Consider the following 27,612-nt stretch of genomic DNA (forward strand, 5'->3'; position numbering starts at 1 on the left):
AACATACATGATGTTCACTCAATGTTCAATGTTCCCTCAATCAGCATTTCATGTAACATAAGTGGTGTCATGATCAGCAGATTATGACACACACATACACCTAATCATATGACATAGTTGCTCATTTGTATCAGAGAAGATGAATAATAAGAATTCCCATTACAGTACACAATCCATAAATCGGTCCCTCGGCCTGTGAAGCCATAAGCAAACAGTAATATGTTAATATATACTACTTTAATATATTACTTTATTACAAAGTGATTAAACTGATTTTTGCAAATAAAAACTGATGCATTTAATATATTTTTGTCCCTTTTATAGTTTACTTTAAAACATGTTTGCATAGTCCTTTAAATATATGCTGCATAGTTGAGACAGTACGCATTATTGGGTTGGTGAGAGGGGAATGAAATGTAGTCATCCCCAGAATTACTCTTTTCTGTGGACTCTTTAATTGACTAAGAAAAATCTACAACATTTATTTTTAAAGTTTTGACATTCAGCAGACGCTTTGATCCAAAGTGACTTACAAACAGAGTGTGTAAGCAGACTCTCCGGTACAAACTGTGACGTTGCTGAGCGGGAACTGGGTATAAGTTGTTTTTAAAAAATAATTATTAACAACTGGAAGTAGACAAGTATATAAGAAATACTACAAACTCCAAGAAAGTGTGGCACAACAATCAACAAAGTGCTGAAAGGTTATAAGTTGTCGAGTATTGAGGCGTTCATGGAAGAAGAACTGAGTTTTCAGGCGTCCCTTGAATGCATCAGGAGAGTCAGCAGATTGTATGAAGATGAACACAAATCACACTACATCTAAAAAAACACCAAACTTGTTCATCAATGTATTGGCATCTGTATCTTATATGATAGTAAACTGAATAACTTTGTGGTTTGAACTGTTGGTCAGAAAAAACAGCATCTATTAAACACCTTGACCAACAGGATGAGGTCCAAGTGTGATGGACATTATTGATGTAATGATTAATCAGATAACTTTTGCTCTTTGATCTCTTAAAGGTGCAGTATGTAGAATTTACAGGTTTGTTGTAATCTGCAACCTGCACCACTAAATTATATGTATGTATGTATTTATTGGTTGTGTTTGTTGTTGTTTATGTATTACTGCTGGCTGCTGTAAATCAAATCCCCCCCCCGGGGAATAATAAAGATACCTTTAACTTTGACCCTTGAACTTTGAAACGCCACTAAATCAGACTCACACTCACACAGCTCATACAGTTACACTATACAGGTTCTGTAAATATTTAGTTAACTTTTGGCGCTTTTCCACTATACAGTTCCAGCACGACTCGCCTCGACTCGGCTCGCCTCGACTCAGTACGGTTCCAGAACAGACCTTTTCCATTACAAAAAAGTACCTACTCAACGTGGGCGGGGTCGTCATAGCACGGCTCCACGAAACTGCCGTGACTTAAAATGCCGGGTTTGATTCTTGTGTGGGACAGCTCATGACTCTTCTAGCGACAACTCTTCTGACCAATCAGTGGCCGGCAGTCTGTTGACGTCACATTTAGTATCGGCTCGGCTCGCTTGGAACCTCACCAGAGCAGGTACTAAAAAAGTACCAGGTACCAGGTACTATCCCTAGTGGAAACGCAAAAAAAACGCCATTTGGCCTTTTGTCTTTGTTCGTTAACACCTTTTTGTGCCACCTAGTGGTCTCAAAAACACAATACAGTATAAAAATCAGTGTAAAAACCAGATGGTGGGCATTTTGGCCAAGTCAATCAACAGCTGATCCCCAGATAAAAGTGGACCAGGTACAAAACATTATCAAATTTCATGGTTAAAACTTGTTTATTTATGCTTAATAATGTTGCTGATATACAAATGTGACTAATTTTAGCAACAGCAACAAGCTACGACACTGCTAATCAATCAAAAATGACTTCCTGTTCAAAGACACTGCTTAATGTTTGTGCTTCTCAGGTCCTACTAATCCCAAATATCTAGGAGAAATTAAAAATGCATACCAAACAAAAACTCCAGTCTCAGGAAGTTAAAGCCATTTTGAAACTTGCATTATTTATATCAATGTTTGTTTGTTCTCCGAATAAATTAATGTGTATTTGGTCCACGTTCTCCACTATGATAAACTCACAAGATGTCACAATTATATTTGTACATCAGTTTATTTTATTATACAGAAGTCCTCTGCATGTGGAAACAAAGTGCAGCTTTATCAAATCAAAATGTAGAAGTAGTAGCAGTAAAACTTAACACACACAGATAAGATCATCAATCAAAGTGATTAAAATGAGGTAAGAACTAGATAAAACAGATTAAAGGACAAAGACAAATATTATTCTAGTAAAAAGTCGAACTAAAGAGGTTAATGATATCTACACTTTCACTATAGTACATGTGCAAGTGGTGTTTTTGATTTATCAATCAATACAGATTGATTAGTTTGTCACATTTCATTAAAATGTATATTTAGCCTGTGTGTGTGTTGGTGGGGGGAGGAAGAGAAGGAGGAAGAGGAGGGGTGGATGAAATGACGGAAAGCAGCACCATCAGTGACTTATCAATATATTAGGGACATTTCCACATTGAAACCTAATTGTGTGTGTGTGTTAATCAATATGTCATTGTCACTGTCAGTGTGTGTGTGTGTGTGTGTGTGTGTGTGTGTGTGTGTGTGTGTGTGTGTCTGTGTGTGTGGGTGTGGGTGTGTGTCTGTGTGTGCGCGTGTGTGTATGCATGTGTGTGTCTGTGTGTGTGTGTGTGTGTGTGTGTGTGTGTGTGTCTCTCTCTTTGTGTGTGTGTAGGTGTGTATGTGTGTGTCTCTCTTTCTCTTTAGGTGTGTATGTGTGTGTCTGTATGTGCTTGTGTGTGTGCATGCGTGTTTGTTTGTGTGTGTGTGAGAGAGAGAGAGAGAGAGAGAGAGAGAGAAAGACTGTGTGTGTGTGTGTGTGTGTGTGTGTGTGTATGTGTGTGTGTGTGTGTGTGTGTGTGTGTGTGTGTGAGTGTGACTCACAGAGAGAGAGGGAGTGATGATGTTGTCTCCACTGACACTTGTCACATGACTCAGGCAGTCTGCTCTGGATGTTGCTCTTCATTGTAAACACCCCCCACCCCCCCACCCCCTGCGTGCCTCCTCCTCCCACTCTCCCATTTAAAACCAACCTGCAATGTGTCAATCTCTCATAAACTCTTCCGCGAGTGGAGCAATAATTAGTTTTAGACTCACTGTCTAAACAGCAGCCTCTCTCATTGCACCATGACTGGCATCGCTGCTCTGTTTGCTCTCATTTTAACATCATCTCTCCTGAGCTGCTCCGCTGCAGAAACATCGATCCTCTGCGCTTGGACTAAAGTTTCATCCAACCAAGAGGTGCATTATGCTTTCCTCCGGCAGGCTGCTTCATCCATGCGGCTCTACCACACCACCTGGTCCGGGGAGCGCACTCACCTGCACGGCTGCTCCTGGAGCGACGACCCGGTGGTGATCCAGAACTACTTCTCTCTGTGCCAAGAGCGCACCGAGGACTTTTCAGATCATCCAGATGAAAGCTTCGATTTGGGCCCCATGTTTGAGGCCGAAGATGTGTGCGTCTCCATGGCTACTTCACAGCTCGCCGAGCACGCGGATGGCGCAAGGAAGAGGGCGATGAGGAGCCTCGAGGGTCGTCAAAGTCGAGAGGAAAGGTCAGAGGTGCAGAGCCATCAGCGTGTGAAACGAGGTTTCATTGTACCTGGCACCCTGTGGTGCGGCTCTGGCAACAAGGCGCCGTCATATGAAGATTTGGGTATGTTGGTTCATAATCTCACTCTGATTTATGAACTTGTTGATTCGTTTTAACAGCCTGGGAAATCGTTGCAGGCTCCCCAAGAAACATCTGAGAGATTACTAGATATTTAAGTGAATAACCCTTTGTAGGTCACAACAAGAAAGTGCTATTTAAAAAAATAATTTAATTTATGCCATGACAACATAAAATATGGAATTTTTTTTCTCAGTGACCCTAAATATTGTGTTTTACAAACCTCTACAGACCTCATTTGTTCAAAACCTTTGAAAAAATCATGTTAGAGACTCATTCTGTTCGTGTACAAGATGAAAAAATGAAACTCAGCAGTGATTTGTGTTATTCTTCATTTATACCTTAGCACAACCTGTATCTATAGCAACCATAACACAACCTGATGGTGTGTCTGTGCATTACATACTGTACCTCATACAAGTGGTAAAGATTGCCCCAAAAAGTTAAATGGGTCAAATAGATTTTGGTTTTGACCAGATATCATGACACAAAGTGACCTCTACCAAACGGTTCAGCAGACCTACAAAGGGATAAGAAAGGATGATGCTGATCTGTCTCTTTCTTTTCTTGCATTTTTTTCCTAGATACACCTCCATAAAAGTAAAAATCACTCCTATCAATTCATGTCCACACTCATAACCTGAGATTAGGAGTCACCAGCCTAACAAGTGTTTCACATTAAATGGTCATGTGCCAAAAAAGTCATGCAAATGCATTAAATAATGTTATATTATCAAAATAATATCACATAATGTTCATTATCATATGAAAAAGAAGACTAATGTATTTTGATAATTACACATATTGCACTTCTATAAATAAACTCTGTCCCTAGTAGGGGGTCAAGCTCAAAATCTCTTGATCACTACATTTCCCATAATGCATCACACTGCCCTCAAAGCTGTATTTCTCAGAAAAACCTTAGTTGGCCTGTTTCGTCAGTTATTTCTGTTGAGATCTATGCAGTTTATAATGCGTTACTTGGTTGTGTTGTCTCATGTTTTTTTGCAGCACTTTTATGATTGAGTGGTTTCTTTATGTGCTGGTGTTCTGTCTATTTTCATGTGTTTCTCCATATTCATATCATAAGTCAGGCACAGTATTAAAACAACTACAAATGAATTTTGAAAAAGAGTTGAGTCATTGCTTCAGATATATATGAATGCAGCTGACAACACATTTTTCTCCTCACCTACAGTATGACTTTTATTAAAAGATCAAAGGGCCACAATTCAAGGACACAATTTCCTCTCCTCCAAGTATTTGGCCTCCCCGTTTTCTCCTTGTGTATCTGTGTTATTCTCCAGGAATGTACTCCCTTTGACCTGAGCTGAAACGAGGGCTACCAGTAGTAAGACAAGAGACAGGGGAAGTGTGTGTGTGTGTGTGTGTGTGTGTGTGTGTGTGTGTGTGTGTGTGTGTGTGTGTGTGTGTGTGTGTGTGTAAGACTAAGGCAGGATATACATGTGTTCTCGTCTTTTTTGTATTTCTTACATGTGTGTGTTTGTGTGAGAGAACAGTGTTGTTCCTCCAATACGAACTCTTTCGTGAACAAACACCCCAACACTGTTTCTATAATCTGTGTATTTGTGTGTGTGTGTGTGTGTGTGTGTGTGTGTGTGTGTGTGTGTGTGTGTGTGTGTGTGTGTGTGTGTGTGTGTGTGTGTGTGTGTGTGTGTGCATCTGTATACAGAGTATATGTAGCCTGTGTGTAATTGTTGTATTTATCAGGGTGGATTGGATTTGACTTTCTGGCCAAATAAAAAAGAGTGGAATGCTTTACATATTTCACTATATATGTGCATGTATGTGTATGTATAGTATGTATATAAAGGTATGTAATATGTAAAAATCACAACTCTGTCTCAAAGGGCTTCACATTCGGTGCAGCATGCATGATCCCTCTTTCAGAATAGACACACATGCAATAAATGCTGTTTATAGAAATAGAAATATCAATACAGTTTTCCCTTTGCTCTGTTTGTTTCCTAAACATTCACTGATGATTTATTATTGCACTTGCAGGACACAGATTTGAAAAAAAGAAATGATTAAAGGTGATCTGATCAACTGTGTGCATGACAGCAAACAACTACATCAGGGTGCATTTAAACCTGTATTAATTAAAAGGTTGAGATAATAATCTTGTAATTCATCCCTCCTCTGACTCACTCTGTCTCTCTGGTTTTATGTCTTGCAGGTGTTTTTTCAGACACCGACGGCTGCTGCCGTGATCACGACCAGTGCGAAAACAACATCTTGTCCTTTCAAAGCAAGTTCGGAGTTTTCAACAGCAACATCTTCACCATTTCTCACTGCGACTGTGACAACAAGTAGGGACCTATTTTATCATCAACTATCCGATAAATATCAACTGATTTTATATCACATGTTTTTTCTTTTACTAATTGCTGAATCGTTATGTCACATGTTAAAGGTTTCGCAATTGTCTAAAGGCGGCAAATGACAGCATATCTGATGTGGTGGGATATACCTTCTTTAACCTGCTGAAGATGCACTGCTTTGTGTTTGCCCACCGACCTGAGTGTACAGAGAGGAACTGGTTTGGGATGTAAGTAAAAGTCTGAATGATCTAATAATTTGAGTATAAATCAATGAAAATAAAGTGAATTTACCCGTAATTAAGTGTAGACTCAATGGAAGTAGGCCTACAAAAAAAACACATTTTCTCACTTACCTCTTGTGGTCCTCTTCAGGTTGTTATTGTACATTTTTCCTGTGATATACAGCATGTTTTCACAGCTTCAGGGATCTAAAAATCCATCAGGTGAAACAGTCTCCAAAGCAAAAATCACTCTCTGGTTGAACTGTTGACACCTCGTGGGTCGTAGCCTCTGATGAAAGGTCACATTGTTTCATTTTATGGGGTCAAAAGCCAAAAAAGGTTGTGAACCACTGGTCTCACACCATTAGCGGGTCGACAGTGGTCACCGCTGTTAAATGTATCAACAACTGCTGGATGGATTGCTCTGAAGTTTGGTTCAGACATTCATGTTCCCCCCTCAGGATGGTTTCTCATGTGGCGGCTCTATACAAACAACATGTGTTCGATACTTTGGTTTATGCCTAAATGTATGCAAAACTGACATTATCAGCCTCAAAACTCCCTTAAAATCCACCAGAAAAAAGTGAGAAACTATATTTTTTCTGTATATTTTATATTTTTTATGTACTTTTTGGTGACTTGGGTGAACTTATCCTTCAACAATTTTGAGAGCATGAACTCTGGTTTGAATAAATTCTAGTCTGGCTCTATTGAAATGTGACAAAATCCACTTATCAACAGCTGTAATACTCACCAGTTAACATGTTACGACTTGTCATTTAAGTTGCACAAAAACATAAGCTTGAAAACAAGAATTTGCAATGGATTATGGATGGATTTATGCTAAGCTAAGATAAACAGCTGCTTGTTCTAGCTTCATATTATAAAAGACAGATATCTTCTCGTCTGACTCTCGGCAAGAAGGAAATCAAAAAAGTAATGTTAAATAAAATGTAAAAACCGATCCTTTTAAATCATTTCAAACCTCTGTGACTTCCTACAGGTGTAAAGAGACTCAGATGACTGTGTACGCTGTGGTCCATGGTCCCACGCTGTACGACATCGCCAGTCAGACAGATAACAGCACCAACTTCTTCATTAACGCCACCAAACCTACGGGAGGCCTGCCGAGCAACATGTCGGACCTGCACCCGTTCTCCATCGCTGCTGCAGCATCCACAGTCCCTATACCTTCAACTGGCTCTGCCTCCATCACTCCCGTTACCGTGGTTACCGCCTCCACAGGCACCCGCACTTCAGAGAGGCCGGCACCTGAGCGACGAGACGACCTGCACCCGTTCTCCATCGCTGCTGCAGCATCTACCGTCCCTATACCTTCAACTGGCTCTGCCTCCATCACTCCCGTTACCGTGGTTACCGCCTCCACAGGCACCCGCACTTCAGAGAGGCCGGCACCTGAGCGACGAGACGACCTGCACCCGTTCTCCATCGCTGCTGCAGCATCTACCGTCCCCATACCTTCAACCGGCTCTGCCTCCATCACTCCCATTACCGTGGTTACCGCCTCCACAGGCACCCGCACATCAGAGGGGCTGGCACCTGAGCGACGAGACGACCTGCAACCGTTCTCCATCGCTGCTGCAGCATCCACCGTCCCCATACCTTCAACCAGCTCTGCCTCCATCACTCCCGTTACCGTGGTTACCGCCTCCACAGGCACCCGCACTTTAGAGAGACCGGCACCTGAGCGACGAGGCGACATGGGGAACACTTTACCCACCAAAAACCAAACTCTTTCTGAGCAGGATGTCACAGGTATTTGATCAGAGACAGTTGACAGATAACTAATTGATTACTATTTTTTATATAATAGATCAATCATTTTGAATCATTTATATATATATAATTTTATTTTTGGACTGCTATACAAGCATTTAACAAGCAGACAGTATCATCTCTTCTGCCTTCCATCAATTTTAAAGATTTAATACCTTTATAAAGTTTGGGAGAGATTAAGTATGTGCAGAAGAGCAATAAAAAGGTATGAAAGGTAATAAAAAAAAGAAAAAAATTAGAAGAAAAGAAGAAGGGGGTCCAACATACATATCTATATAAAAATGAAGCACTTTTTTTATAAGCAGATATTAAAATACCAAATAAATATTCATCAGGGAGCCTTGCCTCAAAGTCAGCATGCCCTAAGAATAAAATGGGAAACTGAAAGGGGCAAGTTGGTATCAAACTTGTTTTTAGTGCTTTATGAATCTTTGTCTAGAATAGGACAGTCCCAAAACACGTGCCAATGGTAAGCTTCCTGAATCCCTGCACTGTCTCCAACATTTAGCATCTCATCCTGCCAAACACAGCAAAAAAATGTCCAATTTCTCTGCTTTCAACTTCTTAAATGTGAATATTTTCTGGTTTATTTTGTTCTCTTTGATAGTAAACTGAATATCTAGCTTGTGGACTGTTGGTCAGGACAAAACAAGACATTTCAGGTTGCATTTTCCATTTTAAAGCAATGATCATGAACATTGTTTCAACCCAACCAACAAAATAATTAACAGATTAGTTGATAAAGAAAATAATTGATAGTTGCAGCCCTCTATATCTAAAATCACACACATGTCACATCATATCAGATGGATAGAAAGATGGAAGAAAAGTGGAAGAAAAGTACTAAAAACATGTTTTTGCTTCCCTACTGCAGACAATCAGCTGTTATGTGGTATGTATAAGGATCTTGACGAGTGCAGCAGTAATATCCCTCCCCAGCAGCAGAGATTCGGCCTCCTCAACTCAGAGTCCAGGACGCTGTACCACTGCAACTGTACAACCAGGTAAATCGACAAATAAAATAATATCAGTTGATTGGTTAAAAGTGCATATTTTATTATCAGAGACAATCATTAAAAAGATGAGTTTTAATGACGTCATGTGTCCATTGCACAAAATAAATATTTACACTGCTATTTGCAGAACATATACAGACAGTGTGATAATGGTGCATTCACCTTAAAATCTCCTGTTTTCCGAGTAAAACAAAGCAGACAACTCTTAAAAAACCCCAAAAAAACTAGGCCACCTGCAGAGCATGCATCCAGATGTTGCATAAGGTGAAGCAGTTCCCTGAAATCGCTCACGTCCTTGGACATGATCACGATCTCACATCTGCACGTGCACGCTCTCTCTCTCTCTCTCTCTCTCTCTCTCTCTCTCTCTCTCTCTCTCTCTCTCTCTCTCTCTCTCTCTCTCTCTCTCTCTCTCTCTCTCTCTCTCATCTATCTGCTTCCCTCCTCTTTCTTGGCTCAGCTGCTGCTTTTGTGTTATTTTTGGCACATCTTTCTCTCTCTCTGACATTTTGGTCTGTCTCCAGATTCTTCCAGACTTTGGCTAAACAGAGACAACTGACCGAAGTACAAACTCTTCTGCTGGGATACGTATCTCAGTCCTGCTTCCTGACACAGGACTGCACAGAAGGCAACAGGTTAGTATAGAAAAACACAGACATAGATGCTTTCACAAGGTTTGGCTTTAAAGAAACAATAATCAATATTTTTTATAATAACAACATATGAAATTATTAGTGACTCTGCAGCTCCTCTCAGCTTTATGGGGCTTTATAGTGAGTTTCAGCTCATTGTTTAGCTGTCCGGCTGCAACTTTACTGTTTTGGTTCACTCTCAGCGCTTTCATAGGGTCGAAAAAGCTGTAAAAAAGCCACTGTACACTACCTGTTCAGCACCAAACAGCAAACAGACACAGTTAGCTGTAGAGTAGCTGGTGAACATAGTGGAGCATTGAGCAGCTAAAGAGCCAGATATTTCCCTCAGGAGTTGATAGAAAGTAAAAACACAGCTAAAAGAGAGTGAATATTGGACTTACATTCAGCAGGTGGACAAATCACAACTCCACATTGATGATAATGTTGATTAGTAACTGCTGGATGTGGAAATAAGCAACTGTTACCTAACAAGTTAAACAAAACTTAAAGGTGATGATAGGTCAGTGTCAGTGCTCACTACTTGTTTCTGCTGCTCTCAAGTGGCCAAAACAGTCAGGTGCACTAAAAAGACGAAGTAATGTTGAAAGATATCTACTTGATTTTACTCATTTGGATGACTGAAGCTTCATATTAGCTTCAGATCAACTTTTATAATACTGTGGATTCTGTCCTCCATCATGGTCAGTATGAACAGGAGGAATGATTGCAGCAAGAAAAAACAGCTTTAATGTTAATTTCGGGATCCTGACTGTTGTTTTAAGCCAGAAAAACTGTGAACCCATCCTTTAAATCTGACATTCGATTATTAATAATGAAGCATCAGTGTTAGAGCAGCATGTTACTGTTGTAGCTGCTGGAGGTGGAGCTAGTTTACACCACTTTATATACAGTTAGCTAGTTTAGTCCAGTGGTTCCGAACCTAGGGGTGGGGCCCCTCCAAAGGGTCAGCAGATACATTTGAGGGGTGGTGAGATGATTAATGGGAGAGGAATCTTTGCTTCTTTCATGTTATGTTGGATTATTTTACTTCTTTGGGTCATTTAAATGAAACCATGTGAGAAGTAAGGAGGGAAAATGTCTCCTTGGTGAAAAATTGAACCACTCATAGATGTCTGAAATGTGAAAAGAAGCCCCAACTAGACATTATTTTTATGTAAGGGGTCACATGCCCAAAAGGTTGGAGCCACTAGTTTAATCTTTAACTATCATGTTGTTTTATAAGCTTTTTTTTTTTTTTATGTGAAATCTTTATCTGAAAAGTAACTAATAACTCTATAGCTGCCAGATACCTGTAGTGATATTTGGCTCTATACATTAAATTGACTTTGACTTGAAAACATGCATAATTTCCCTCTGAAACATAGTAGAGTAAAAGAATAAAGAGACAAAAAATGTTAATTTACAAGAATCAAATTGTTCTTAAAAACAGCACTCTAATAAATGTACTTTGAAACTTTCCAGCATCACATAACCTCCGTTGCCTCTTCTTTATCCTGCAGCTGTTCAGCAGTCGTGGTGAAACTGGAGCTTCCTCAGCTGGACACGGAGGAGCTGCAGCGCCATCTGCTGGCGTTGAGGCTGAAAGTCAGGAGGCCAACAACAAGTAGAGCGAAGAGGAGAGACCGAGCTATCAGACTCCAGAGATTGTGTCTCAGGATGGTCGAGAAAACTGCAAATGCTGTAAGAGGAAGGAAGCTCATCTGAGTGTGAATATTATCCACATGTTCAACATGAAATATATAAAGACATCATGAAATACATAATCAAAAATATAGATTAGAAACTTGATCTTGTGAATCAACCACAATACATTTTAAAAATTCAGCTCATTGTTATAAAGTGTTGTTTTTTTCTTCTTTCTTTTCATAATTACTAATCTAAAAAAAAGAAGAAGAAAAAAAGTCTAATTCCACCAGTCTTTATTTCAAAATGTCAGTTTCATTTTAAATAAGTGATTTAATTTTGGATTTTGAAAAAATTGACCAATTCAACAACTGAGTATTAACATGATGTTAAAAAGACAAAAGCTAAAATACAGACTTTTGAAAAAGGACATAAATAAATTAAAATGTATTGAAATTATATTTTATATTAATGAGCTGACATTTAAACATTTGATGGATTATTTCCCAATTTCATATTTAAATTATATGTTTTAATCTTCATAATAATGTCTTATTTAATTATTTGATACTGAACACTTTGGTTCTCCTTAAAACATTGTAGTATTATGTATTTATATTGTCTACATCATGTATGTAGTAGAACTCAGTGGAGGTGTCAGTGGGGTTTTTTCGGGGGGATAAAAGTGAGAAAAGTAAAATAAACCATTTTCACAGCTGACATTTTGAGGGGTCACAGTAGGAACAGCACAGGTGTAAATAATAATATGAATAACGACCTGATTATTCATTCACTGGAATCACTTACTGGACACTTAATACTCTTTATGCAGAAGTGTCCAAACTATTCCTTAAAGGGTTCATGTGGTTTTCATTATATTTAATCAACTGATCTCAGTCTTAGACAGTTGATTGGTTGAATCCTTTGCTCTTGATTGGTTGGAACAAAAACCTGCAGACACACGTCCTTTTATCAATCAATCTCAATCAATCTTTATTTGTATAGCGCCAAATCACAACATAGTCAACTCAAGGCACTTTACACAAAGAGCAGGTCTAAACCGTACTCTTTAGGTTTAATTCTAAAGAGACCCAAAGAGTTTGGACACGCCTGCTTTAAGGCATATTAGTGACTTAAATATCCCAACAAATATTGGATCGGCTGCCATGAAATTTCCTACAAACATTCATGGTTCCCAGAGGATGAATCCTACTGACTCTGAAAATGCCCAAACTGTGTCTCATGGCCACCGTGAGGTTGACATTTGAGGTTTTAAGTCAAATGTCTTGATAACTACTGAATGGACAACCATGAAATCTGGTTCAGACGTTCATGTCCCTCTCAGGATTAGCTGAAACAACTCATGTGATCTCCTGATTTTGCATATAGCCATATTTGTACGATACTTTCATTTATGACCAAATAGCTGAAAACTAAAACATTTTCAGTAGCACACAGTACTTTGTTTTTCACTAGCAAGGACCACACCAACAACAAGATGCACTTTAACGATTTATTAAGAAAAAACGATTGATGAGCATGGTTCCTCCAATTTCTGACTGCGTTTTGGGGAGTCTTATCCCCCCTCAGGACCCTATGAAGAAGAGGAAGAAATAGGAAGAGAGAAATGGGGTGAGAGGGAAAGGTGTAGAATACTGGAGCACAAAGGGAGGAGAGGGCCAAGTGGTATTTATAAGAATGGCCAGAGGTGGAGCAGTCTTGATGTGATCCTGCTCCTTTTCATAGTTACTTTTTGTAATCTTTTAATATAGGTAGAGGCCCTGTATAAGCCCTTTTGGGTTTCTTGCTGCTACCTTGCACCTTTCTTTTGTTGTTATTTCTTTATCTTTTTCTTTTTGTCTTATTATTGTACAAAATAAAAAACTTCAAACTTCAAACTCCTTAAACTACGCTAAATAAGCTGCACTAGTGCTAAATAGAAAACACGCCAATGTTGTGTTCATGTCACATTGGAGTTATCGTAATTATGAGATTCCAACTTGTAAATAGTGTTCATGTCAAAAGCCAAGACAATGATTGATTGAAATTTGATTACGAAACGCAAACTCAGATTTTTCTTCCGTCCGTTCCATAGCCTTGGTTCGTAATGTTGTTGAGGTTTTTCCACGTGTTTTTTTGTCTCGACCATGTACAGATGTATTTGAGAAGATGACACTTTGAGTTAAGAGTGAGAAAAAGTAGTGAAACTCTGCTACTGTGTCATGGTCTCTCGAGGGGGCAGTTTCCTGAAGTCAACCAATCAGAACAGAGTGGGCTCATTGGGATGGGGGGGGGGGGTTAAAGAGACAGGAGCTAAAACGGCCTGTTTCAGACAGAGGCTGAACTGAGGGGCTGCATAAAGAGCCAATATAAGATAAATAAGGAGTTTTTAACCACAAATCATGTAAAGATATTCCAGTAGAGCCCCAGAATATAAATATAGACTTGTAAATATGCATTATGTGTCCCCTTTTAAGCTCTAAAGTGCCTATGTACAGCCTCATAGATGCATAAAGCATGGCTGTAGATTCATGTTTTGCTGTAAGTCATGAAAAAGTTCTGCTGAGTTTGATACTGGTGGTTATTTTCCCTGAGATGATGATGATGATGATGATGATGATGATGATGATGATAGTTTACCCATCTTTCTATGCACACACTTATCTCTACTGTCACTGTTATTGAAGTTTGTTGTAAATATTTGGATGGTGCTGAATGAGCTGTAGACTGATGCTAATCACGTTAGTACAGCGATGAAAAGGTACACATGAGAAAAAACACTTATTTGTAAATACCTGTACATAATAACCACATGGTGAAGTATGTGGTTTATGATGTGAGAAGTAAATTTATGATTGATCATATGTTTATAAAGGAATAGTTTGAGATTTTTGGAATTATGTTTATTCACCTTCTTCTTACAGAGAATAAATTGAGAAGATTGATACCACTCTCAGTATGGTAAAAAAGCAAGAACCAACAACTGGATAGCTTAGCTTTGCCTAGCTTAGCCTGGCTCTGTCCGAAGGTAACAAACTCCACCTAAGGCTTAATAATTATAACAAAAGATGCTCCATAATCAGGAAAATATCATTAAAAATCCTGATGATATTTGTAAACATGCTAATAGCCTAAGAACAGAGTCTTGACCGATGAAAGAAACGCAGTAAGTTTGAATTGTAAGAGTAAGAGATTGAATTGAGCTACAGAAGCTAACGTTCACTAATGATAGATGCTAACTTGATGTGATTTCATGACTTTGGCACTTTATATCTTTATTTATCAAATTTGTACAAAAAAAAAGGCCGTTTTTTTTTGTCTATTCTGGGCTGGGGTTAGTACAGATTAAACATATTGTTTAGTTGAGTAGTACTTTGGGTTTTTATTTTCAGGGGGAAGCTTCATATTTACCAAAAAGAAATGGTATCAATCTTCTATCTGAAGTGAATATTTTAGATGTTGAACTACATTCACTTTTATGCTGTTAAAGCTTGTACAAATGCAAATGTTTAATTATTCATTGTTTTGTTGGTGGTTTGTTTGACAGTTTTTTGCTAACCTAATAAAAGTTTCAGATCATGATGAAACTGTGACAGTTTATTCCACAAGAAACAGCTTTTCACTTTTATTTATTAATTTTTTATAAACAGCCTTTATTTAAAAAAGTTTTCAGCATCTTGTGTCTACAAACACAACCAGAGGGACTAACAGTTGTTGTAATAAAAAAAAGAAATTGTTAGATTAATATCTTGTAAAGCTTACAATAGTTACACACTTTCACAGCCTTTTTGTTCGTTTATTCAAATATTGAAGAAATGTAGTGTTTCATATGAACAGTCAACTCTGAAAAGTTTGTTTTTTGCTGAAGAATTTAAGAGCAAACTAATTAATTAAATAGGACTGCAGGATTTATTTTATATTCCGTGATATAGACGATGAAAACCAATGGAAAATGAATACATTTTTCCTAAGTAATGTAAAGTGATGGTAGATATGATCACCAATAAATCATGATAATTAAAGCCAGGTTTATAGTACTGCGTCAACTAGAGGCCCGTAGCCCTGCAGAACCGTACGCCGTCACACAAGGTTTACACATAGCACAATGCCTATAACGTTAATGGTATGTACTTTCACTTCGTGCAAACAAAATTGAGACATTAGACTGTAAATGTTCCTGTAAGTGTAATGGATACAAACAGTCAACGACTTTCACTGTAGACCATCCAGGCCCTTCAGGAACCTCACACCCCCTAGTGTTTGGGCAGTGAATTGCACAGCATCATTCAACCCCGACACAGAATTTGAAAGTTCACGATGGCATTGAGGCAACGGTGAACCTCTGGCGTCGAGTTAACTCAGTACTATAAACCTGGCTTTACTCTACAGTTGTTTTGAGACCAAAATCAATGTCTTACTGCAAATGATGATTAGTTCAAGCACTTTATTGTCATTATATAGCACAGCAAAATTACTCTTATGACAACCCCAGAGGTGCATTTAAAATCCAATACAAATGAATAAATACATAAATACAGTATAAATACAGACTAGAGCTGAAAAGCAGAATAATCATACAAAATATTCACAATATTGGCAAAGGTGCCAGACTCAGTGTTAAGTGTACAGCAGCAAAGCTTATTATTGCACAAGTGTTCAAGTATTAGCACAGATTATTACTGCACATATAGTTAAGCGTGTATATTGCACATTACCAGCATAGCTTATTAGTTATATAACCTTATTAGTTGGATAAAACCTGTGAAGCATTTCAAAAAAGACACCTTGTTAGTAAAGAAAAAAACCCTCATGTGCAGCAGCAGCCAAAACTCTTTCCCAAACAAAATATCTCCAACTAATATTATAAAACAGAGGGTGTATTTATAGCAACAATCCTCTCCTTCATGAGGCTCGGATTAGAGATGTTCTTCATATTAGTAAACTAGCAAAGATTAAATACACACTGTGTGGGTGTATGGTTTAACTTTTCCAAATATGGCGACACCTATTTGACCATATAAAGACACTGCAGCTCCAAACTGCACCGCCTTATTATTTGTCCTTGTAGTCTTACTGAGGGGGTTATTATAAACTTCTTTGTACGCATTCTTGTATTGTTTTACCATACATATAATGTTTATGTGCCATTTTAAAAAAAAAATCATATGTTTAAAAAAAAACATGTTGAAACAATCTGTGATGGCTGTTTACAATGCAGAAAAACACCAATAAAATCTTTAATATAATCTTTTTTGGGGGGAAAAGAATAAAAATGATGGATTTCATTATTTTTTTATATCTTTTTTATTATTTTCAGTTTGCCATAAAAAAGAGAAGTTTTCTCAACAGCTGTTTCAGTACAGGGGTGTGGTTTTCTAACTTTAAAGACTGCTTAACGACACATTAAGGACCCCCTAAATCTACAAAAAGTAAACCCAAGACCCCCATCTGTAAATATTTTTTACTTTTTAGATGTTTTTTTAGACTTAAAGTGTATGGAACCCATGCCAAAAACAGTCTATCATTACTTATAGCTGGAGTTACAGTGAAAATAAATGATTCCCCTTTTTGCTAGGGACCCTCTTGAACCCTTTCAAAAGACGCCTAAGGGTCCTCGAACCCCACTTTGAAAACCCCACTAGTAAAAAAAGGGATTGCTATTTCCTTTTGAACAGCATCATCATCTTTTTAACCTCCTCCTCTTCACATCCTATCAGTGCGTAAAGCTGCGCTGTAATGAATATCTGTCAGGTAACTCAACTCCTCTCTGATGTCATGAGGAGTAATTGAAACCTCGCTGAAGGCTGCAGCCGTGGAGCCGACCGGATCCCCGCCTCTCACCGGACAGAGAGAGTCCGCTATGGGGAGAGGATCGGCTCTGGGAACATGGCGCACTTACCCGGGATTAACTTTCTCCAGGAAAAACTTTGGAACACGGCTCCGTAGCGCGTAAAAAAGTCTCCGCATCTTTCACTTTGATCGGTCAGTAAACAGCTTTTTGTAACACTGCCCGAAGCTCGCATTGCTGTGGATGTGGTGAGTGTTTTTTTTCTTTTCCTGTCCTGCCTCTCTCTCTCTGTGTCGCTGTGGGATGAAAGTTTTGGAGCTGCAGTCGCCGGATTTAGCAGAGAGCAGGATGGAAAAGCAAAGAACGAGGAAAGAAAAGGTAAGGCCGGTGGAAACAGCGCTTCAGTGGGTCATTTAATGGGTTGTAACCGGCTGTTTTTACAGGGGAAGAAGCACTTTGAGACTACAGGAAGCTGAGGAAAGTGAAGAAAAAGGGTCGTTTTGCACTTTATTTCAGTCTGTGTGACAGTTTACAGATCAAACAAGCTGCTCACATCCTGCAGCATTTACTGACTTCAGATCCAGCTGATTTCTGCACTGTAACTTTTCCACTTAGCACCGCTTAAAGTTCATTAACCCTTCACATGAACCAGTAGATGTCACCTGGTGTGGTTTCAGAAAAGTGGATTTAGACTAAAACACAATTAAAAAGAAAGAGAAACTTGATTTAGGTGCCATTTTATAGTTTTTCTACACTTTAGTTTTTCCATTAGAGGCAAAAAAAAGTGCAATAAATCCAAACACCATCATCATTAAATAACAGTCTAAAAAAGGAAAGGTAGGCTGAGTTTATTTATATAACATCTTTCAACAACTAGGCAAGTCTATAAGTGCTTAGATACAAGAAACAAATACACACAAGGTGATAAAAATAGCTACATAGGAAAATATAATTTGAAAAAAAAGGCGTGAAATAAAGGAAATACATCTAATTTAAAGGTGTAAAATGAAAGAATCAGTAATACCTTCTCACTAGTGACACCGGTGGCCGTTTCATGAACTGCAGCCAGCGTCTTGTGCTACATTAGCCATTAGCTAAAACCACAATATCACAACGTATTTCACATGTTTAGCTAACCTGTCCAATAGATATAAACCCAGCTTGGGGTTCCATTTCTAAGCTAACATAGTTTGTGTTGCACCCTGTTGGTACTGTAGGGGGACGGGAGAGAGGGGAGGCTTAAACGCTACATCTTTTGGATTTCAATAGCAAAACTGTCCTGAGTGCTTTACAGGAATCAGGCAACAGGCTGTGAAAGGCAACCGAGAAAGTCGGGGAAGGTATTATTTTATAGTTTTTTCACATTTTGTTGATCATTTTAGAGAATTTTTGATGGTTTTGAGCTAAAATTCTTACATATTGCACCTTTAAATTCATAACGTTTAGCCTCGATTTAATAAAAATGTGAGTGAGGTAGACTTTATAATAACTCAAGACTGTACAAGTAAGAAGTGCACAGCACAAAGTGCAAAATAAAAACATGTAAACTTCGTCTGAGCAAGTTTTCCTGCATCATAATCTGCAAGAATTAAAGGACCAGTGTGTAATGGATGTAGTGACCTCTAATGGTAAGGCTGCAGATTACAACCAAATGAATCACCCTCCACTTCCAAGCATGTAAGAGAAACCACAATGGTTGCAAAACTCACACAAAACTCACACTCCTCTCTAGGGTTATGGTTTGGTTTGTCTGTTCTCAGCTACTGTAGAAACATGGACCCGCTCCCTATATACGTAGATATAAAGGCTCATTCCTACTTTCAGGTGATTATACACTAATTAGAATAAACTTAGCATATTATATTCTATTTCTACCAAGCCTGTTCCACTTCTGATTATGAAAGATGTTGGTGATTAATTTTCTGTCGATCAACTAATTGATTAAATTGACTAATTGTTGCTGTACTAGGAATGATAACATGAATACTTCTGTGGCCCTGAGAGCTCAATGCACACACTGCAAACCTCAGAAAATGTGCAAATGCAAGAAAACATTTCCAACGAATTGCTCAGCATTCAGGAAAGCTAAACACAACGAACATCGTGAGCCCATCTTCCATCAACACAGACAGACTGTCTTCAGTAAATTCTTCAGTAATGTGAACTAATGGGATGCACTAAAAGCAGCGTTTCCTAAGCTGTATTTCTCAGAAACTTTAGTTGGCCTGTTTCGTCAGTTATTTCTGTTGAGATCTATGCAGTTTATGATGCGTAACTTGGTTGTGTTGTCTCGTGTTCACAAAGTGTCACTTTTATGATTGAGTGGTTTCTTTATGTGCTTGTCTTTTGTCTATTTTCATGTGTTTTTCTGAAGGTGCAGTGTTCCATATTCATATCATAAGTCAGGCACAGTATTAAAACAACTACAAATAATAAAAAAAAGAGTTGAGTCATTGCTTCAGATATATATGAATGCAGCTGACAACACATTTTTCTCCTCACCTACAGTATGACTTTTATTAAAAGATCAAAGGGCCACAATTCAAGGACACAATATCCTCTCCTCCAAGTATTTGGCTTCCCCGTTTTCTCCTCGTGTATCTGTGTTGTTCTCCAGGAATGTACTCCCTTTGACCTGAGCTGAAACGAGGGCTACGAGTAGTAAGACAGGAGACAGGGGAAGTGTGTGTGTGTGTGTGTGTGTGTGTGTGTGTGTGTGTGTGTGTGTGTGTGTGTGTGTGTGTGTGTGTGTGTGTGTGTGTGTGTGTAAGACTAAGGCAGGATATACATGTTGTGTTCCCGTCTTTTTTTGTCCTTACATGTGTGTGTTTGTGTGAGAGAACAGTGTTGTTCCTCCAATAGGAACTCTTTCGTGAACAAACACCCCAACACTGTTTCTATAATCTGTGTGTGTGTGTGTGTGTGTGTGTGTGTGTGTGTGTGTGTGTGTGTTAGCGGCTGCACCATTAATAAACTGTTTCAGGATCAAACAACAAACACAAACAACAAATCAAATCCTGGTGAAGCAGATTCTGTTTGAGTCAAAAAGGTCACGCTTAGTTCAAGATGCCTTATAAGGTTCTAATTTCAATTATTTCATTATTTGATCATTTATAGGACTGAAATTGGTGATTTGAAGTTGTTTTAGTGTAATATTTAATGCTTTAGTTAATTTGTATAGAGACATTTTAAGTATTTTCTAGTGTGTTGACTACAGCTGCAACTAATGATTATTAATTGATTAATTGTTTGGTTTATAAAACGTTGGAAAATGATGAAAAATATTTTGACAAAGCCCGATATGCAATCTTAAAAGGTCTGGTTTTTGTCCCAATCAACAGCCCATAACCTAAAAGCCTCATTGAGGGCTAAAAGAAACCAGAAAATATTCACATTTTAAGAAGCTGGAACCAGATAATTTTGGTATTGTTTCATTAACAATCACTCCAGAAATGATTAATTGAATACCAAAATAATAGGAAATTTGGCTAGGACCTCTCCCAAAAAAAGAGAGACCATCAGTAAATGACCAAAGAGTTTTCTGGTGAGCTTTTGAGGCTCTGTAGGAGACACAAAAATCTTCTTTATGCTTTCAGGTGAACTAAAACACTCTTTTATTTAACTTTAACTCAAACTCATATATACAGATATATCATTTAGAGATTAATGTCTTAGCTCTTTACACACACACACACACAATATGAGGACTGCTTTGTTTATTTCAGAAAACACCGCCCTGGTAACACGTTAAACAAACTCTGCATTATATCACATTTGTCATATTCGAGCAAGTATTCCATAACAACATGGCACACCCATGAATAATGATGGCACAGCGGAGGGGAACAGCTAAAAAAATGGGCACCGTCAGAGGACTGCGAGGTGTGGAAATGTGCTCAGCGAGTTGACATGCTGCATTAGTGTGTCATAGTTACCCTCAGGGCTGCAGCACAGCACCGACGACGCTGAGGTCATGTCCTCATTTTTTTCTGTGAATTTGGGGTTTTTAGTCACCTTGAGGGGGAGTTTTTACATCCTGCAGTTAAGAAATTTGCACATGAGAGGTATTTTTAGGCTGATTCCAGTAATTTTTTTGGCTCACTTTAAAGTTGACTACTTTTATAAGCCAAATTAAAAAAAAAAAAAAAAGAATAAGTGAAGCACTCAGAATATCTCTTCCGTGGCAGTGGAGAGAAAGCTTTGAAGCAGTATTTAAACCTTCATGGTCATAATTTCCTAATCGTTTTCCTGGAGAGAACAGTGTAATCTGGTAGTCTATGTGTCAATTAAAGGATCAGGCTGTGATTTTCTATGTTTATTCTTATAGTCAACAAATCTCATCTGCAGAGCTAAACCAACAATGGACTGTACTTACAATTATTGTGTGTGTATCCAAAGCTTTATATATCTTATTCCTCTGTTGCACGTCAATGAGGCAATGTTCCTTTATTATAAAGAGTGTGGTTACTTTAGATAGGTTACTTTGCTCCAAAGACTAATAACAGTGATCATGTTTTTAGTCTCTGGAGAGTAGTTCTGTGCAAGGCAGATGATACTGAGCATGTGCAGGAAGGCTGTTCTGTTTACAGCTTCGTTAGCTTGTTGTGCTTCATATCACAACCTCAACTTGACCAGGGGCGAAGCTAGCGGGTGGCTTCTGAGGCTGCAGCCCCGAATGTTTTCTCAAAAGCCCCAAATCTATTTGAAACTAGCTGCTGACTGTTTTTTGTGATGCTGGAAGCTTTGTGTTGTAGTGACATTTTGATCTGATTGGCCTGTTTTTGATGAGATGCATTTGATTGGTGTATGGTCTAAGATAGCGTTTTTTTTCTTCCTAGCTTTCCGTTTATCATTTTAAAGCACAAATAAATAATTTACTCAATAACAGATGAACGTACAAATACAACTAACTACTTTATTTCATCTAAATCATACTTAAGTTAAAGTAAAATTACTGACTTTGAAGAATACTCAAAAAAAGTACAAGTAAAGAAAATAGCTACTCAATTACAGTAACATTAGTACGAGTTAGGTTGCATTCTTTATGGGAAATTCTTAATAAAGAACAAAATAAATTACTACCACTAATAATGTTTGCAGTAGTCATACAATGCAGTCAAATTAAATCCTGTGCATGTGAACCATCCCAAAAAAATTAGTCCTGGCTCTGGATGCTCATTGTGAATTTAGCACATTTTGTAAAAGCTATGTAAACGGAAACCGCATTCCTGCACATGCTCGTTGGCGTCTGCCTTACACAGAACTACTCTAACATGACCAAACTCTTCACAATGAAGGAACATGTTACCCAGTACAGAGCCACTTCATATGCTAACTTCATACAAGTTGGAAAAACTAAAAGACATGTCTACAATGTTTACGATAAGAACCGCATATTCAGAGGCATCCGCATTACACAGAACTACTCTCCAGAGACTGAAATTATAATCGCTGTTGTTAGTTTTTGGAGTCCAAAATCTTTGTGGTGAAGGACCACATCAGCAAGTGAGGCTCATTGATGTGTTTTTAATAGTTTTTGGACAACAACAGAGCTCTACGGCACAGAGGAATAAGATATATCAGACTTCGGATACACACACACACACACAATACTTGTTAGAGGGTCAGTTCATTGTTGGTTTGGCTCCGCACATGAGATTTGTTTACAATAAGAAAAATATAGAAAATTGGCCATTTAATTGTTTAGTCTATAAAAAGCCAGAAAATAGCCAAAAATGCCCATCACAGTTTCCTAAAGCCCAAACTGACGTCTTTAAATTGCTTTGTTTTTGTTAGACTCACAGTCCAAAACATGAAGATAATTTTGTTTTTTACCACATAAGACAAAAAAAAAAATCAGCAAATATTCACATGAGATAAACAAAACACTTTGTAATGATTGATGTTTTTTGCTTTAAACGATTATTAACATTCTTGCCAATTAATTTCCGATTCATCGTCTTGTTTCAGATTTGGGCTTTAGGAAACTGTGTTTAAATAAGACTTGCAGAGCATATAATTGAGCAGCTAACTGATTGAATAAAATCAGTTTAAATGGATGTGTAGTTCAGTGGCTTAAATGTAATGCATGAGGGGCACTGGGGTAAAGTTAGCGTCTCTGTTCTGCTCTGTGTCGGATATTGGAAAGTTTACCCGAGATGACTTCGCCAAACTTGCAAGATTTAAGAATCTCTCGAGTCTGCATATTTTGAGTGCGTAACTGAGAGAGAGAGAGAGAGAGATAATGAAGGCCTTGGTGTAAGCTCTGGTGAAAGGACAAATTTGGAAACACCAGATCAGTGAGGGACGTTAAAGATGCCGAGAACTAACCTCAGTGTGCACATTTTACACAAAGTTAAACGAATGAGAAGAACAGAACCCTCATCTGACTGTCTGAGTCTCTGTCTGATTTTTTCCTCTTTTATGTCTCCGTCTCTCCGAGGAATTCTAGCTGTTACCGCCGTGCAGAAGAGAAAAGTGCACGCAGCAGTTTAGTGTCCCATTTACCGGCAAACTACAGTATCACATCATGCAAATGAGGCTGCTGCAGTTTCAGTCAAATACTGCTTGCAATAAGTTGTTTTTTACGACTTATGTAACAGCAGCCAAAAGCACATTTCCTCTCTCTGTCTTCCTAAATGTACTTTTATTCCTCCATCACTGTGGGCAACAAAGACCTTTCTCTTTTGATGGCTTTGACCTTTATGGGGACACAGCTCAAAATGTGGAATAATTAACGTTAAGAAAGTTCATGCTCCACTTCCATTGAATGTAGCAGTTCTGTTTTATCGATTAACCTGCAAATTATATTCTCAGTGAATTGATTAATCATGTGGTCAATAAAAAAATGCTGAAAAACACACATCATAACATCCTGGAGTCCATGGTAACATCCTCAAATGTCTTTTTTTTGTCCAACCAACATTAAAAAACCCTAAAATATTAGATTTATAGTAATGCAAGACCAAGAAGAGCAACAAATTCTCTAACTTTAGAGGTTTGAACCAGTGAATATTTGGCAATTTTGCTTGAAAAATGATTTAAATTATCATCCAATGATTAAAAGCAGGTCAAGAAACCACCATTACGGCAGTGGCACCTGCCTAAATCTGCATATACCTCTCCAGGAGATCCAGTGAACATTTTGTGATGAGAATATAAATGCAAACTTAAAAATCGGGAATGACTTCAGTAACCTCTATCATGAGTAACACTCTCTGCTTGCTGCCGAAGTCTTTATTTTCTATTTTGTTTGCCATTTATTGTGTTATTGTGTGTGTTGTTGTGTTTAAATGACCAAACACTACATACATTACAAGTGGGGGCTGCACATCCCAGTTATTTTCCTTATCAATTAAACTACAGATTATTTCCCCTTTTTAGTTGATTAGTCGTTATAAGACTAGATTCAGCCTTGTAGACTCCCAACACTCAAATCAATGCAGCACAAGATTATTGTAGCCTACTGTTTTTATTCCACACTTTCCTCTTTCATCTTCTTAAAATCTGGTGCTTACATTACCCCCAATGCAACTCAACCGCCAACAAGTGACATCATTTGTGCCAAGTTCCAATCTGGGAACACAAAAGGCTTTTTACTCACTTTTTACACGTATATGCAGTAGCGCTCTCCAACACCTGGAAGCAAATCAGCGGAGTTCCCCTTAAAGTCCATGAAAACAGTTTAAAACAAAGAGTTTCAGTTTACGGTTCAATATGATATAATGATACAAAATAGTGAAAAGCTGGAACCAGAGATAGATTATAGTTTGATTGAAAAATGATGATTATAAATCTACTCTCCATTGACTAATTTAAACTGGTTTCAGCTGTCATTATGTGGCTTTTAACGGATATTTTTCCCTCTCTTTTTTCCCCTTCTGCTCCCCAGTTCTCTCTATTTGGTTCTCGCTCCAGCAGCAGGACCACCAACCCTCCCTCTTCATCCTCCTCCTCTTCCTCCCCTGTGATCCCTTCTGTTCCGATGATAAAAAGGTCAGATCACCCCTGTCCTCAAATCCCTGTTGGTCCCGGCCTGAGCAAAGCGGAGTTCCTGGAGCGAGTGCGTCGCAGTAACCAGGCCTGCCAGCAGGGGGATTACACCTTGGCTGTCCGTCTCTACACCGACGCCCTGACCGCTGACCCCCAAAACTGCATCCTGTACAGTAACCGCTCCGCCGCCTACCTAAGGCTGGGCCAGTACAGCACCGCTCTGGACGATGCAATCAAAGCACGTGTCATCAACCCCAAATGGCCCAAGGTAAGAGGTTTAACCCATCACACACTAATGAGACTGCAGCTGAGAGCCAGGAGTGGATTTTATGTACTGTAGCAGAGGAGTGGATGTGTCCATTAAGTGGATAGTTAGATGGATGTGCTCTTCGTTTGCCTGCCCTCTCAAAACCATCTCAGTAATGGTATATTTATGTATATATGAAGCAGTAGAGATATAACTAATTATAAACCCTTGCTATCAATATTATAGTCTCTCTCTTTCATTGGTCTTGTGGTGGAGTTCATCTATAGGTCAACATTTTGAAGCATCTTAAAACACCTGTTGATTAATAAAGTCTTTGCTCTTTCTTAAAGTTAGTGTTGACTTTACACATTTATCCTGGAGCTCTACTGGTAGATTTAAAGCACGTGTTATTTTTCTTATTCTTATTCATGGTGTGGTGGCTTGCAGGTTAGCACTGTTGCCTCACAGCAAGAAGGTCTTGGGTTCGACACCCCGGCTGGGACCTTTCTGTGTGGAGTTTACATGTTCTCCCCGTGCTTACATGGGTTTCCTCCAGGTGGTCCAGTTTCCTCCTATTGTCAAAAAACATGTATGTTAGATTCATTCTCCTGTCAGTGCCCGAGACCGAGTTGCTGATATATAGAACCGGGGGTTGGTCCCTCACTGAACAACTGTATGTGTGACAAATGAAGTACCGTTCCCTTTATACTGGCTCTGTATGCAGCCCCTCAGTTCAGCCTCTGTTTGAAACAACTCGTTTTAGCTCCTGTCTCTTTAAGGCCTCCCCTCTGATTGGCTAGATTCAGGAATTACAACCGACTTTTGGACACTCCAGAGGCTACGTCAACGTTCAAGAAACTATAATAGATTTCACTCATTCTTTACTCAAAATGTCAACTTCTCAAACACATCTGTACATGTTTGAGCTGAAATCCGATCCGAAATGTGAGAGTGGACATCGTGAACAACACATGGAAAACCCTAACAACCATAGCAGCCAAGATTACAGAACAGATGGAAGAAAAAAAAGTTTTCTTGTCATAATTAAACAGAATCTCATAATTACAACAATACTGCTGGAAAAACCTTAGCAACTACCTTAGCAACCAAGGTTACGGATGTTGTTTTATGAGTATGTGCGATGAAGTTTGAAAAACCAAAGCGTTCAGAGCAAGTTGAAGCCCTGACTTTTATTTTGCAGGCAGTATTTCTTCATGTTTAACATCATAACAGGATATGAATACCAAAGAAACCCCATAATACGTCCCCTTTAATTGGGTGTGCGCTTCTCAGAAATAAGCAACTTCTCGTCTTTTTTGCTTCCCAGATCCTGTCACACGGCTTGTTTTTGCTGCAGTTTTAATTGTGACGGCAGCTGAACACAAACCTGCTATTTCAGATGCCGCAGTCCACATGTTGTGCTTTTATAAGCTTGTGCTGTATCGTCTTTCCGTGTTTGACAAGTGTATTTAAAACGGGCGATGGTGCACACACACACACATATATAACTCAGCATAACGAGACAGAAGATATAGTGATGACAGTGATGAAGATGATGGAGTGGACAAAGGATATGTCAGTGTCAGTGCTTTACATTAGGATAAAAAAAAAAGAGATGCAGAATTGGACATTATGAAGAGATGTAGTGTGTGCTTCTCAAATTCACAATTATCTAAAATCCTGGGAGGAAAATGTCAGGGTGGAGTAAACACGGCCCAGTACAATGAAAGTGAAAATAAACTTGGAGAGAGCTGTGTTATACTGACTCGCTTTTTGCAAGAAAATGTGGATACAGTTTGATCTGTCACTTTCTGGTGTGACAATAAACCTTTATAGTAACAAAAACCTAACATTCAAAGCTGCTAATTTGAGCTATAGCAGGTTTCTTAATTGAATTGTCTTTATCTTAATATATATTGATATCTGGATATGAAACATAATACCCTGTGATGTGTTTTAACCCATATTTATTGCCTCTATTCATCTCTGAAGTCATGATATTACAGCAGACATTCACAGCAGCTCCAGTGATGCGTCACAGCGAACGAGCCTTATTAAAAATGTGCAGTGTTTCACATTTCCAGCACATTTACCAGAGAAACCCAGTAACTGGAAACTGCATCAAGTATTTCT

The 27,612-nt window shown here is 38.6% G+C and overlaps 2 protein-coding genes across 2 annotated transcripts in view; both read left to right on the forward strand.

The window, feature by feature from the left end:
* The first annotated feature begins 3,135 nt into the window (after nucleotides 1–3,135).
* Nucleotides 3,136–13,742, forward strand: pla2g3 (phospholipase A2 group III). Its single transcript, XM_062434512.1, has 7 exons — nucleotides 3,136–3,782; nucleotides 5,998–6,130; nucleotides 6,235–6,369; nucleotides 7,367–8,139; nucleotides 9,035–9,164; nucleotides 9,701–9,811; nucleotides 11,329–13,742. The coding sequence occupies exons 1-7, from the start codon at nucleotides 3,254–3,256 to the stop codon at nucleotides 11,531–11,533; spliced, it is 2,016 nt and encodes a 671-aa protein (XP_062290496.1). The 5' UTR covers nucleotides 3,136–3,253; the 3' UTR covers nucleotides 11,534–13,742.
* A 3,817-nt stretch (nucleotides 13,743–17,559) lies between these two features.
* The window catches only part of ttc28 (tetratricopeptide repeat domain 28), a 218,907-nt gene continuing 208,854 nt past the window's right edge, over nucleotides 17,560–27,612 (forward strand). The window contains exons 1-2 of the mRNA XM_062434493.1: nucleotides 17,560–17,618; nucleotides 25,132–25,500. Coding sequence (XP_062290477.1) covers nucleotides 17,589–17,618; nucleotides 25,132–25,500 — 399 coding nt within the window. The 5' untranslated portion in view covers nucleotides 17,560–17,588. The remainder of the gene's footprint in view (nucleotides 17,619–25,131; nucleotides 25,501–27,612) is intronic.

The sequence above is a fragment of the Scomber scombrus genome, chromosome 15, assembly GCF_963691925.1.
Source record: "Scomber scombrus chromosome 15, fScoSco1.1, whole genome shotgun sequence".
Taxonomy (NCBI): Eukaryota; Metazoa; Chordata; class Actinopteri; order Scombriformes; family Scombridae; genus Scomber; species Scomber scombrus.

Bases quoted from the DNA above. Each gene is read 5' to 3' on its own strand.
- pla2g3 (XM_062434512.1), top strand. From the start codon at position 3,254: ATGACTGGCATCGCTGCTCTGTTTGCTCTCATTTTAACATCATCTCTC. The intron at 3,783-5,997 runs GTATGTTGGTTC...TATGTCTTGCAG, and splicing joins GCCGTCATATGAAGATTTGG to GTGTTTTTTCAGACACCGAC. The intron at 9,165-9,700 runs GTAAATCGACAA...GTCTGTCTCCAG, and splicing joins CACTGCAACTGTACAACCAG to ATTCTTCCAGACTTTGGCTA.